This window comes from Microcebus murinus, chromosome 25 (genome assembly GCF_040939455.1).
Source record: "Microcebus murinus isolate Inina chromosome 25, M.murinus_Inina_mat1.0, whole genome shotgun sequence".
In the NCBI taxonomy this organism is placed as follows: domain Eukaryota; kingdom Metazoa; phylum Chordata; class Mammalia; order Primates; family Cheirogaleidae; genus Microcebus; species Microcebus murinus.
Genome location: NC_134128.1, coordinates 4168501 through 4181951, shown reverse-complemented (window position 1 = coordinate 4181951; position 13451 = coordinate 4168501). Strand labels below are relative to the sequence as shown.

At 36.9% G+C, this 13451-nt stretch overlaps 1 protein-coding gene across 1 annotated transcript in view; it reads right to left on the bottom strand.

Annotated features, from left to right (window-relative positions):
* ODAD2 (outer dynein arm docking complex subunit 2) overlaps positions 1–13451 on the bottom strand; it is a 144662-nt gene that overhangs the window by 58801 nt on the left and 72410 nt on the right. The window contains exon 17 of the mRNA XM_020284096.2: positions 6802–6916. Coding sequence (XP_020139685.1) covers positions 6802–6916 — 115 coding nt within the window. The remainder of the gene's footprint in view (positions 1–6801; positions 6917–13451) is intronic.

Below are 13451 nucleotides of genomic sequence, written 5' to 3'. Positions count from 1 at the left end.
GTTTGATCTTCTGTTCTTTAGTTCTTGACTAAAAAACACTATAGCTTTCTAACTGAAGCACTTGTTTCCTGTCTTAACTATTCTTTCAAGTTTTATAAAGACCATAAAACAGATTCACATGTCACACTCTTGATTTTTCCAATAATACAAAGAATGGACAGATAATTATTAAGCTGGAAAAAGCGTATCTTTTCACCTAGTACATTTTCCTTATCACTGATAAGCTATCAAAAATGATTACATACTTACTTTCTTCAAAATGAGGTCAAGTTTTAAACTTCCTAATTGAGATGCTGGTCTACTGCTGATAAGGCCACAATTCCTCACTATACAAATCGCACAATCTCTTTTTTGTTTTATGCATTCAACAACAAAATAATGACAACACAAAGGCAATGCCAACTTACATGGCCCGTCTTCATTTCTCTCAATTATCCCATAATTCATTACTGAAGTCTTCGATTCTAGTACTTTATTGCCTGGCTCATTCACAGATAGGTAGCTTTAAATATTTCCCAACAAGAAAAGATGTAACAGATTCACTAGAAGCAATTTGCACATCTTTTTTTCTTAACAGATAGATCTGGAAATGTGTTCTAATGTGTATGCTGTGAACAGTAGAAAAATGGATAACATGTTTCGAACAGCTGACGTTTCACCATATCCTCACCTCGTGGACACAGACACGTGGCACAGGCATGTGGCACACTTAGGTGTCATGACGCCTGGCAGACGTGGAGGGACCCTGGAGTCGCAGTGACTTGTTTGAGGGCTTGGCCGGTGTTTTCTTCCCTTGTGTGCAGCTCTCAGTTATAATTAACTAGCTACAATTAACTAACTAGTTAGTTAATTTCTGTAGCATTACTGTCAGTGCCATTAATCCAAAAAAATTATTTATTTCAAACTGATGCCAAATCCTATGATTCATAAGCTAATAAGTCTAAAGTTACTTAAGAAAATACCCTACCTGAGAAGGTGGAAATGCTTCCTTACAAAACAAAAGACGACTGTTTCCTAGAACCAGAGTCATTGACTTACCTAAATGGGAGAGGGGAAGGAAGAGGAAGGAAGGATGGACCAGAGTATTTGGCAAGACCTCTTCTGGTTCCGTTATTTATTGCAAGCTGGATGCCCTAGCATATGCACAAAACATTTTCCATCCCTGTTCTCCTTCAGAATTGATAACGTTATTAGATTATAAATTAGAATTTTAATCATCTAAAAACAATGGAACATACAAAATACTAGTCGAAAATGCTAAATTGAATATACTCTAGTGAGAAAAGTTTTGGGTAGTGATGTCAATACAACACACGAGACCCCAAAAGAGTTGTAAGTACACAGAACCACCAGGCATACACATGTGTACATGTGTCATATGATTTCCACTAATCCAAAAGGCAGTTGACTGTAAAATGCACTATTATTTTACGTAAGACCAAGAAAAAGAAAAAATGCCCATTAACCTAAGGCAGACACAATGTCTACTATAAAACACATCCTTGGGAAGCTATGCTCAAATTTCTACCAAAGGGGCAGAGGCAACTTTATTTTCCCTTCTTGTGTGAAAGAATATTCCAGAAAGATACAAACGAAATTTTTGTTTCACTTACCTTCACTGCTTTTTAACACCAGAAACTTAGTTGCACAAGTAAGTTATGAACTATATTGTAATATATGTAATATATATTGTATGATATAGCCATACTGTATGTTACTACACAGCCAAAGAAAATTAGACAGCGATATGTAATGACATACATTGAGAATCAGAGAGATATTCACAATTCATTGTTAAGGGGGAAAAACCTGTTAGCTCTTAATAGCAGTTATCTCCAAGTGCTGAAATTACAGATGATTTTTTAGTTTCTAAACTTTACATAATGAACACGTAACTACACAGAAATTCATTTAATTCTTGAGGTTTACAACTCTTTGTAGCAGGTGCCTTATGAAAACAACTCTCTATGACTTGCATATCTTAGACATGGGCACCAAAATAATGGCCACTAACCACATGTGACTATTTAAACTTTCATTAAAACCTAATATAACAAAAATTTCAGTTCCTTAGCCATGCTAGTCACATGTCAAGTGCTCAATAGCCACTGCGGCTGTTGGTTGCCATATTTGAATTATACATTTCATCGCACAAAGTTCTATTACGGATAGTTGTCTTAGACCATGATTTGACTGGGATCTGTATAAATAATGAGATACTACGTTTCAATATTATAAATATGCTCTCTTCCCTCTTCCCTTCCTCAGTACAAGACCTCTTCTGTGCTCTACCCTGAGGTATCTTCCTGCCTTGGTAGAATGAGTTTTGGTATGGAAGGATGCAAGAAGGAAGACCAATATAATAGTCAGCTTCTGACCCTGGAAAATAGGATTTTTTTAAAAAGATGAGAGCCTTAAGAATCAGGCTTTTTTCCTAAGGAAAGATGTTTTAAATTTCCCTTTCCCATTTCAAAGGACAGACCTGGTATGTACTAGACCAAAAAAAAGGTCTTCACAAGTTTTGCTCACATATCCCCATACATTTCCAAAAAAGCTATCATCTATTTTGAATTGACATCTAAAAATGTTCATCCTAAATTTAGTCACAAAAGATGTATTTTTTGAAATATTATATATCATCAAAAATTTGACTCTGCATAATTGGCTAAGTCAGTTTATGGAAATGTCTTCCATACGACCTAATCAGAAAGGCCAGTCCTCACAGTTGAAATAGCCAAATGAGTGATGTGCTGGGAAAAGCCCAACTTCAATTTTTTAAATTCACATGAGGGTATGAATTCAGATTCCTTTGATAACTTTCTCACTTCTGAATTCAACTTCAAAGATATAGACACATAGATGACAGAAAGATGATGGATAGATAGATAGGCCGGCCATGTGTTCGTTGCCTGGATGAAATATAAGGAGTTGCCTCTTTCTGTGTTTCTTTCCAGAAGTTCTCTTGGCTTTGCTCTCACTGTACTCACGCTCAGGAATTTCGCATTCTAGAACTGTTTTTTCATTTGGCACTCCAGAAGTTTTTACGGTACTCAGAGCAATGTGCTTCTAAGACTAAGGAAGAGTGAGACCCATGTCTTTCTTTATCTGTTCTCTCTCTCGCCCCCACCATCTCTACGTAGGTCGACACAGATATATGGATATATTCACACACACTCATGCCTCTTCCTTCCATAATAATCATTCCCTAACCGTGAGCTAGCTATCTTCTGGATTTCCTATTGTCTCCTTCTCTTAACAGCTGAGCTTCTAGAAAGAACTATTAATCCTCTTTTTCTCTGTTCTCCTCCCCCCAAATTCATTTCTCACTACAGTGCCACCCAGCTTAAACTTGCAATTCTCAATGGAAATGGCTATGACCAATGACCAGCTAATTCCCATATTTAACATACTCTCTTCAGTTTTCAAAAGTAATTGTCCTCTTGGGGGAAATGACACTGTTGACCACTTCAGGGGAATCACACCCCCTGGTTATCCCTCCCTCCCCTGCCTTCCTCCCTGACTTCATTTGCCCTGGTGATCTCCTCCCACTCCCGCCCCCTCCCTCTGGCCCCTCCTCCACTTGCTGGATGGGGGGGACTTTGGCCACGTGGTGGATGACCTCACACATACGCACTTCCAGTCCTGACATCCGGATTCATATATACAAATGACCCAGCATCTCTACTTGGATGAAAACAAATCCACCATTTTTTCCCCGAAATCATGTTCTTCTCATGTTTGGTAAAGTTTCTATGATGTTCTCTAGTTGTCAAAGTTTTAAAAAAAATTTTTTAAACCTCAAGAATTCAAAACCTTTCTTGATCTCTTCCTCACAGTCAGCATCCAATCACTTACCAATTTTCAGATTCTGCTTCTTAATTGTTTCTTTTGTTGACTTCTCTCCATTCACACATTAGGTCAAATTCTAATTCTCTTCATCTCAACTACTGTGATAGCCTAATAAGTAGTCACCCACTCAGATATTTGCCAATTCATGTCATTCCCTGGTGAAGACTCTGCAAATGCTCATGTTACCATGATGATAAATGCATGCAGAAGGAGAGGGCAGATCTTGGTGAGAGATGTGAGCAAGCAGAGATCTCTTCTTCAAGAGTTCATTCTTCTCTCAAGACAAATAAGAAGGAGACTGAGGTTTCCTTTTCTTGAGAAGAACTCAAAGACACTGTCTTAGTGGGGGTGGGGAGTGTGCAGAGGGCAGGTGAAGTTCAAGAGAAATGGAACAAGAAGCAGCTCTTTATGGAGCCTTGGATCTAGCCTAGGGCTTGGGGCCAAGGGCAAAAAGAGAGGTAGGCTGGGTCAGCCAGATATTCAGGACAGAGAGCCTACACAAAAATAATGATATGGAAATACTGGAATATCTCTTAATTCCAATAATATTAACAGATAACCATTTTGGAGTTGAAGTCCATAAGAAGACAGGATGCAATGTACACAAAGTAACAGCACTAAGTAGAAATATTATTTATCAAAATGGCATATCACTAATGATCATATTAAACTCTATATTTAAATTTATATTTTCAATGACCATCGAGAATTATCAGTGTCTATAACACCCTTTTCTAGGAAAGGGAAATGCCTTTCCTGTGCTTTCACCTAATACCTCCCACTCTCTAACATGTTTTTTGAATCATCCTGTACTTTAGAGCCAGATTGTTCCTATGATAATAATATCTGTTTTTATTTTATTTTATGACATTACTTTTAAAGGAATTCTTTCTTAATAATTTGATCAAATTTGAAAGCCAGCTTTTCAACACAAATTTATACTTAATAAAAATTATAAAGATGTATTTGCTCATTATTGTCTTACATAACTCAAGCTATTTTCTTTCTTAGAATCTTTTGTTTTGCTGGGAAATATAAGGTAATTTTTTTTCCAGAAAAAGTTTGTGGGAGATAGACTTCTTGAGTGCTGACATTTCTAAAAGAAAAATGCCCTTATTCTTTTCTTACTTTGTACTCACATTTAAATGCTAGTTTTGCAGGGTATATAATTCCAGAATAAAAAATAATTTCCTCTAAAGGCAAGAATGCTTTGGTCCATTTTCTTTAAGAATTTATTGTAAATGATATTAAGTCTAATGCTGGTGTGATTCTTGCTCTTTTGTAATATTTTTCTTTTAATTTCTGAAAACAAGTTTGAATTTGGGTAAGGTGTAAACATTTTTGTTTGTTTTCCTTGCTTGGTAAGTGGGCCTTTTTGATCTGAAGACTAGAATCTTTCTCCAGCATTTCAGCTTATAAAGACTTTCCCTTTTGTAAAAAACAAAACTCAAGGCTGCTTTTTCTCTTCAATTACTCTCTTTCTTTCTGTGTGTTTTTGCATGTTTTTTCCCTTCATGCCCTATTTTCTTTTTACATTTACATTCTTACTTACTAGGCTTTATCTCTCAGATAATTATTCAGCCACAGTCAACTTAGTATTCACCCCTTCTTCTAAATTTATTATTTTGCCAAATATATTTTCAATTTCCAAAAAAAACTTTTTAAATCTATGAATTTTTTTTATAACAGCCTATTTGGATATTTGGACCCGTAGGTCTTTCTATATTCCATTCCTTACATTATTTCTGTTTCTTCTGAAGTTTGTTCTGCTTATTAAGCTTGGCTTGTGTCTTTACTATCATTAATATTCCTTAAATATTTGGTGATCCTTCAATGTTCATATTTATGATAGGACTGGGTTGATTAGTTGAAGTAACTGATAAGGATTAGCCTTCACGGATGTACATCAATCTTTCCCCAGTAGGCTTTTTTCTTGGTCCCTAAACAATATCATTTAAATTTTACATTTTGAAAAATTCTTTGCTAATAGGAAGTGTATTGTATATCCACTCCTGCAGCTTGTTTTTATTTTGCTCAATATGTTGGTGAGATTTATTGATATTGATGAACACATTGCCAAAATGCATCCATTTTTCACAGCTGCATTGTATGGTATGATGTGAATAGACTACCATCCTATTGTTCATTTTCCTATAGATTGATATTTGAGATCTTTTTAAATTTTTTGCCATGATAAAATGGTTCTATTAATGAGTTTGTAATAGGTCCCCTATATTAACATACATCACCATTCACTTTTTAAAGAATCATGTTAAATTTATTACAGAAATAAAATCCCTTATATAAAATAATCAACAAAGAGAAATAGCTTGGGCAACAAGGATCTTAAAGAGAACTCTTTAAACCTGTGGAAAAACACTGAGGAAAGATAAAAGAAATAGGCTGCAAGAGAGCTTTAAAGAAAATAACAAAATTTTCTTTAAAAACAAATGAAGAGCTGAAATAGATGTCAGAAACTTCTAGTCCAGTTTTTAGTGACAGGAAGAATAGCTGACACTCAGTAAAATTATGTGACCTTTTTAAAGTGACACAGAACATAGTGAGCTTTCTCTGCAAGCTGTGCTATTATACAATAAAAGCAATCATGCTTCCCACTTGGCCTTCAGTCTCTGCAAGAAGCAGGCAAATGCAGCCCATTTTCTTATCACCCATAAAACAAGAACAGTCAACTTTTCCTCACTCTTACTTACCCGGGGTGCTTGTCTCAATTGTACCAACCAGCTAGAACATGGTAAGCACTGCCATCTTAGACTAATTTCTTTTGGCATCTTTTACAAACTGACCAGGTAAAGGCATTGCTCAAAAATTGTTTTGGCATAAACATTGCTCAGCACTCTTTTCCACTAGATAAGTCTGACCAAAAAAATAAGTGAAAGCAATTAGTAACCGTGGTGGCATTATTCAGCATGTCATTAGAGATTCTATTCTTACCTTCGCATTTTGAATGCATGGACACAGGGCCCACGCCGCGCTGGCCTTCACATCTGGGTGAGGATTTTTCAGCAGGGACCACAGCAAACGAACTCCGTCTAAGCGATCAATTATCCTAGTGCGGAACACAAAACCGTGGCATTAACTGTAATTAGGAAGTCAAATGAAAATTTAAGTGGCCCACCTATTTACATAATTCTAATTATTTTTTCTGCTTTTGACATTTTGCTTTCTTTCTTTTTTTTTTGCAAAACTTCAACAACAGCAGAGATACAACATGCTGTGGAACGGTCAGCCCTCTGATTTCAGTTTTAAATCCATGACACAGAAAGCAACTGCATGATAATTACAATCACATAAACTGAAAATCAAGCCACGTAATTTTTTAATTAGCTGAACACAGACTGTTACCTAAATGTAAAAATACTGGTTTCTTTCACATAGTATAGTAACATCTAAATACTTTCCAAAACAAATATTTATGCCTCAAAACCATGCAGTTACCTTTTTTATTTGGTCTATGTTTAATTGACTTACCTTACTGTATGACATATTTTAAACTCTTTCAGCCCTAATCTAGCATTAGGAATTAAAATCATTACACCACAGTGCATCCTTTGTTGGGCACGAATAACACGTAACTTGTTTTCCATGCGCGCCCTTCCCAGCAAGGCCAACGTTGCAGACTGTGTTATAATTACTTAAACACACTGTAATCAAAATATCTTCATGACTGGCTGAAAAATGAATTATCATCAGAGCCATCTCTATACCATCTGTCTTCTGTTTATATATCAATCAGTCCAGAGAGCATAACCCCACAGTAAGGTCCACTGAGTACTTGCAGTTGAAATGAAGGCCAAACAAAACTTAATATCCTTTACAAACATCGCTTTGTTCAGAAAGGTATATTAAACTCAAAGCAGATGAAAAAAAGATAAAGAACATCAAAATTCCTTTGCTTTTTAATCTCAAGTTGATTTAAACACATGTAGTATTTAGCCACAGATAGAATAAATACGACTAGCTTAAAACGCCACTCAAATTCTTTCTTGAAAACTGACATAAAAACATCTACATTTCTTGATTATTTGAGATGAGTTTGGCAGGAAAAAAAAATGTATTTTTCTAAAAGTTCCAAGTAGGATATCAGTTTTGCATAACTGTATAGAATTGGTGATGCAAACAGCCTATAGTAAGATATAAATTGTCTCTTTAAAAAATGTCTTCTAATAAGGAAAAAAAAATGCACTGAGAAAGTATTTTACAGCAAAGCTTAAGCAAGCAGCTTTTCAAACCTAAAATTTTCAGTCAAAATCATGCTGAAAGAAAACAAAGTTTTATTTCTCAATTTATGGAAACTCTAAAGAAACATTCTGGATACTTTACAATGAAAAATTTGCTTTTTAAATTTACATGCAAAAGTCTTACTGCCTTAGATATGCCATTGAAAAGATAATTAATGCTGATCTCTGGGTCTCTATTTGTTTTTTTTTAAACACAAAATTTCACAGTGAACAATTGTATGTCCTACCTTCTTGCAAATTTAGCATTTAGCAAATTTAGCACTATTTTCACTATACGCTGCTGGCCAGACATCCCTTGTCGTCAGAGTGGGAGTCGTTTGGATGGCATGCTTTTCCAGTTTAAAAAGGAAAAAGGATAACTCAATCCTGAACCCTTTCCCCAAGACAAATTTCACAATTAGCTCTAAAAATTCACTATTGATTATAAAATCAGATATATTATTCCCTCTTTCTCCCCAACCCCTAAGCAATTCATCAGCTGCTCAGCAGAGTACAGAGTAACGGCCTCGTTCGAGGACGACATTATTGGACGTTTGCAAGCGCGGGAACCGACAAAGTCGGGGGAGCAAACTTCAGAGCTTAACTCGGCACGAAGTCACGCAGTGCCCGTGTCCACTGCACAGCCGCGCGCGTCGCCCGGGCCGGCCCTGTGCCGGCGCTCATCCTGGGCTTCCCGGCCTCACATCACAAGTGCTGAGGGGTGTATAACTTGATTTCCTCAATTTCCTTCCATCTTATAAATTCCTGCAAAATTCATCTTTCTAAAGAAACTTCTCGAGCTTCCGCAATAGCTCCTTGATTGCGGCGCGCCGGGGATATTCATGTTGTTCGTGACACCACCCAGCGCGTCTATCAGCGTGGGCAATTCACAAGCTAAAGATCACTCTCAAGGGGGGGGGGGGGATAAAAGTCTTCAGTGGCTCCCCATGGCCTGCATGATATTAAAACCCCAGTTCCTGAATCCAGTAATCGAAATTTACAGGGAGATGAAATTACTCATAAGACTCTCTGACCATCTACTAAGCCCTAAGTACCAGGCATGCAGAAATAACGGCTGCAGTTAACTCTCATTCCTAGGGGTAGTTACCGTCTACCGAGTCGCTGTCAACCCTAGATGGCAGATACCAAACCACTGCTCAGATACTGAACCACTACTCTCAGAGGAAATATAAAGTTTTGTTCCTGTGTGCCTCTGGTCAGAATAATTTAATCAAATGATCAATATATAACCTCATTTCATGTGTATTTCTCTTAAAGACACCTTCTTTAAAACATATTGTTGAATCATTAACATTGGACTTAAGGCCAACAGCTCTATCATTCGTGCTTGAGTGGAGCTTACGGAACACGTGGATTTTCTCCGTAAGGCACCCCCAGCCTTCTTGTGCCTGGTCACCCCGCCAGCACCTCGGCTATGCTTAGGGGCCATTGTAAACAGCAAGCCCACCAACCCCAAACAAACCCATGAAGAGCAGGGCACTAAATGGACTGCCAAACGGACAACTTGTTCACAGTAGGACAGCTGAAACAAAAAGGCGGGCTGTCACTTCTGCTGACCCCAGCTGGGACATGTGCCTTGGGCGACTCAAAGTTCTTCGCTGCTCTGCGCATGTCCAGGAATAATAGTGAAAGTGATGTCTTGCTTTGCAGGCTACGTGCAAATTCGTCAATACAGAGTCTGCAAATAATGAGGAATGACTACATTTTAATTGTCCCTCAGGAAACTATAGTCTAATGACGGAGATAAAGAGATGATTATACCTGTTAAAAATGCTGCATCCATGTGAGGACAGAGAGAAGACCCTGGTTTACTCAGACCACAGACACTCTTTTCCCTTTAAGTACTTTGCAACTGTGAGCCTTTGCCCATGCCATCTCATTATTTTGCTATTAATATAATAATATTAATATTATTAATATATAATAATCTGTCACTTAATCTGTCACTTAATCTGTCACTATATAATAATCTGTCACTTAAAGTTTGTAACAAAACCTGATCCACAAACCTTCTGGCTTCCTCCTCCTTTAAGCCTCTTGTAAATTTTGTCCTCCCCTCTCCTGGCACTCAGACCACACCGCTCCCCCGTGGCCATGTGTGTGTGCTTCTTATCTCCCCAACTACCATGCAATTTCCTTGACAGCAGGAACCACGCACTCCCACTGCTCCTAGGGCAAGCTACCACACCAGCCAACACTGGTTACGTGGATCCGGAACCACACAGTCTTTGCTTACTTCTTTTTCAATGAAGCAAAAGTCTCTCCCTATGCAAATATATTCTTTTTCAAACCTCATACTTGCCAAATAAGTGTTCAAATTCTAAATCTAAGCACTGAAGTTTTCATTTGAAGCTGTCTCTAAGTTGAAAGTGTATGTTCACAGAATTTCTTTGTAACTTTATTGCTTTTTGTACACACAGCAATGGACTTCGAGGTAGGATTCATTTATACCTCTGTCCATTTCCAATGGGTCTGCCCCCTTTTGTTTAGCCCTTTAAGTTGATTAAAATATTGCTCTGAAATCATTTCCTGCAAGGATGACAGCTCTTCCCATTTTTACATCAACAGAATTTTACATTAATTTCTTAACATTATAAAAATAAAACTGAATTATATGTTTTCAAATTCTTGAACTTTTTCATGGAAATTAAACCGCCTGGCTGGCAGAATAACATCTTTCAGCTCTAGAAAGATGAATTTATATTCATATTCTGGCTATTAAAAATAAACAAACCAAAAGATGCAGCTGCTTACTATGTGTCTCTGTCTCTTACATTAACATTTTCCAGGATTGTTATGAAGTCTGGCTGGCTTGTCTGCCCACTGAGGCCACATATATGAACAAACGTGAACAATCTGTGCCCACATTGTGGGCATGGGTAAGGCTGTAGGGTTTCTTTCAGGCAATACCAATACATCTATTTTGAAACCATAATTTTGCATGTTTTCTAAAAATTTCACAGTATCTGCTGAAAATTACACTGATAAATAGTATTATATGACAATGGCCCAAACTAAATGTGGTTAGCCTAAAAGAACATGACGTTCTTAAACCACAACATTAAAAGATGTAACTGCAATATATAGGTTTGGAAACCAAGTTGGCAATTCAGTAAAAAGAGAAACATAAATGTATGTCAGAATTAAAATGGTCATCCCTGGGAAAAGAATTTTGCCTTTTAAAAGAAATCCTTAGCTGGGTGTGGTGGCTCACGCCTGTAATCCTAGCACTTAGGGAGGCTGAGACGAGACAATCACTTGAGGCCGGGAGTTCAAGACCAGCCTGAACAAGAGGCAAGATGCTGTCTCTACTAAAAATAGAAAAATTAGCCAGTTGTGGTGGTACACATCTATAGCCCCAACTACTCAGGAGGCTGAGGCAGGATGATCCCTGGAACCCAGGAGTTTCAGGTTGCTGTGAGCTATGATGACACCACAGGACTCTAGCCTGGGCAACAGAGAAAGACTCTGGAAAAAAAAATCTTCAAAGTTATTTTTCTATTGCTATGTATTGCTCTAAAGAGGCTACGAAAAAACAAATTTGGAGAAGAGATACGAGTGTCACAGCCTCTGGAAAGGTATGTCAAGAATTCCTTGGCCTTGGAAGAGCAGCAGGATAATCTATCCTTTTATAGTTGGTTTAGGCAACATGATTAGAAAGACTCCAGAAACTTTTTTGTCAGAAAAATGATTCATTCATATAGTAAATATTAAGTGAGAGTCATTAACATGCCAGGCATTGCAATACATCAAGAGACACAAAACGTCCAATTGTCTAGCTTTTAGCAATGCCAGGTTTGGTCATTTAATTATTCTGGTGATCACCAGATCTCTCCATTGCAAAGATGTTGTTTTCTCTTCTCATTGAATAACAATCTGTGGGGTCACACTTGTCACCAGAGAAGGTCTTAACCTTTCCCTACTTTACAGTTTTAGCATCCATTAATTATCCTTGCCCAAAAGAATCCTAACATGATAAATGTTGAATCCTTTCCTTTTAATTACTAATTTGTGGTTACCTCCTTCTAGACTAAGGAGATTTTCTCCTCTTCCTCTCTTTTTAATTCTTCCTAAGCATTCAAAATTTTCTGTAATTAAATCTATCAATTATTTCCTCTATGGTTTTGATCTTTATCTTATATTTAGAATAGCCATCCACACTGCAAAATAATAAAATTGCAATATATCTTTTGGCTTCTTATAATGTACTTTGTTTATACTTAAATCTTTTAATTACCTGACTTTTCTATAAGAAGGAAAGAGGGATCCAGGCTTTTTTCTTCATGTACACTTTTATGCAATTATGTCATAAATTTTAAGAGGTAGTTATATATTAATAGATAGCTATAGATATAGATATTTAAGATATCACTGGTTTCTCTATTGCATTCTGGGGATCTGTCCATACCTACACCATCATTTGTTTGCCATTGTATATGTATGAGCTGTAATGACTGAAATGATCCACTAAATGTATATCTTTTAATTATATATAATAATTTTGTCTTCTGATCAAGAGGCATGTATATAATGTGACTAGGATCATGCACTATTTTAAGGTGTTTATAACTGAATTCAAAAGAAGGGAAATTCTGCAACCAGAGACATGAAAACTATATCTGTATCTATATATAGATCTCAAATAAATATGCTAGATTTGAAAGCTATAGTATCAGAAATGAAGACTTCACTAGATGGGCTTAACAGCAAACTGGACACAGTAGAGAAAATGATCTGTAAATTTAAAGATAATAGTCTACAGCCATACCACTCTGAATGGACCTGATCTTGTCTGATTTCAGAAACTAAGCAGGGTCAAGCCTGGTTAGCACTTGAATGGGAGATAATAAAAGGTAACCAAATTGAAAAAGAAAAAGAAAAAAATGATAATAAAAGAAAGAAAAAACAAAGGCTACTGTCTATGTAATATCATTAAATGAAACAACATATGTGTAATTGGAGTACCAGGAAGAGTAGAAAGAGAGAATGGGACCAAGAATATTTGTCAAGGCAGTAACTTAGATTGTCCCAAAATGATGAAATACATTAATCCATAGGTCCAAGAAGCTCATGGAACCCTAAACAGGATAAATGCAAAGAAAACCACAGCTACAGACATGATAATCAAACTGCTGAAACCCAAACGTAAAGAGCAGATCTTAAAAGCAGCCAAGGAAACAGATACATTATGTCTTAGTCTCTATGGGCTGCAATAAGAGAATCCATTGACTAGGTGGCTTGTAAACAGCAAACATTTATTTCTTAACAGTTCTGGAGGCTGCAAAGTCAAAGATAAAGGCACTGGCAGATTCAGCATCTAGTGAGGGCCTGGCTGCCTGGTTC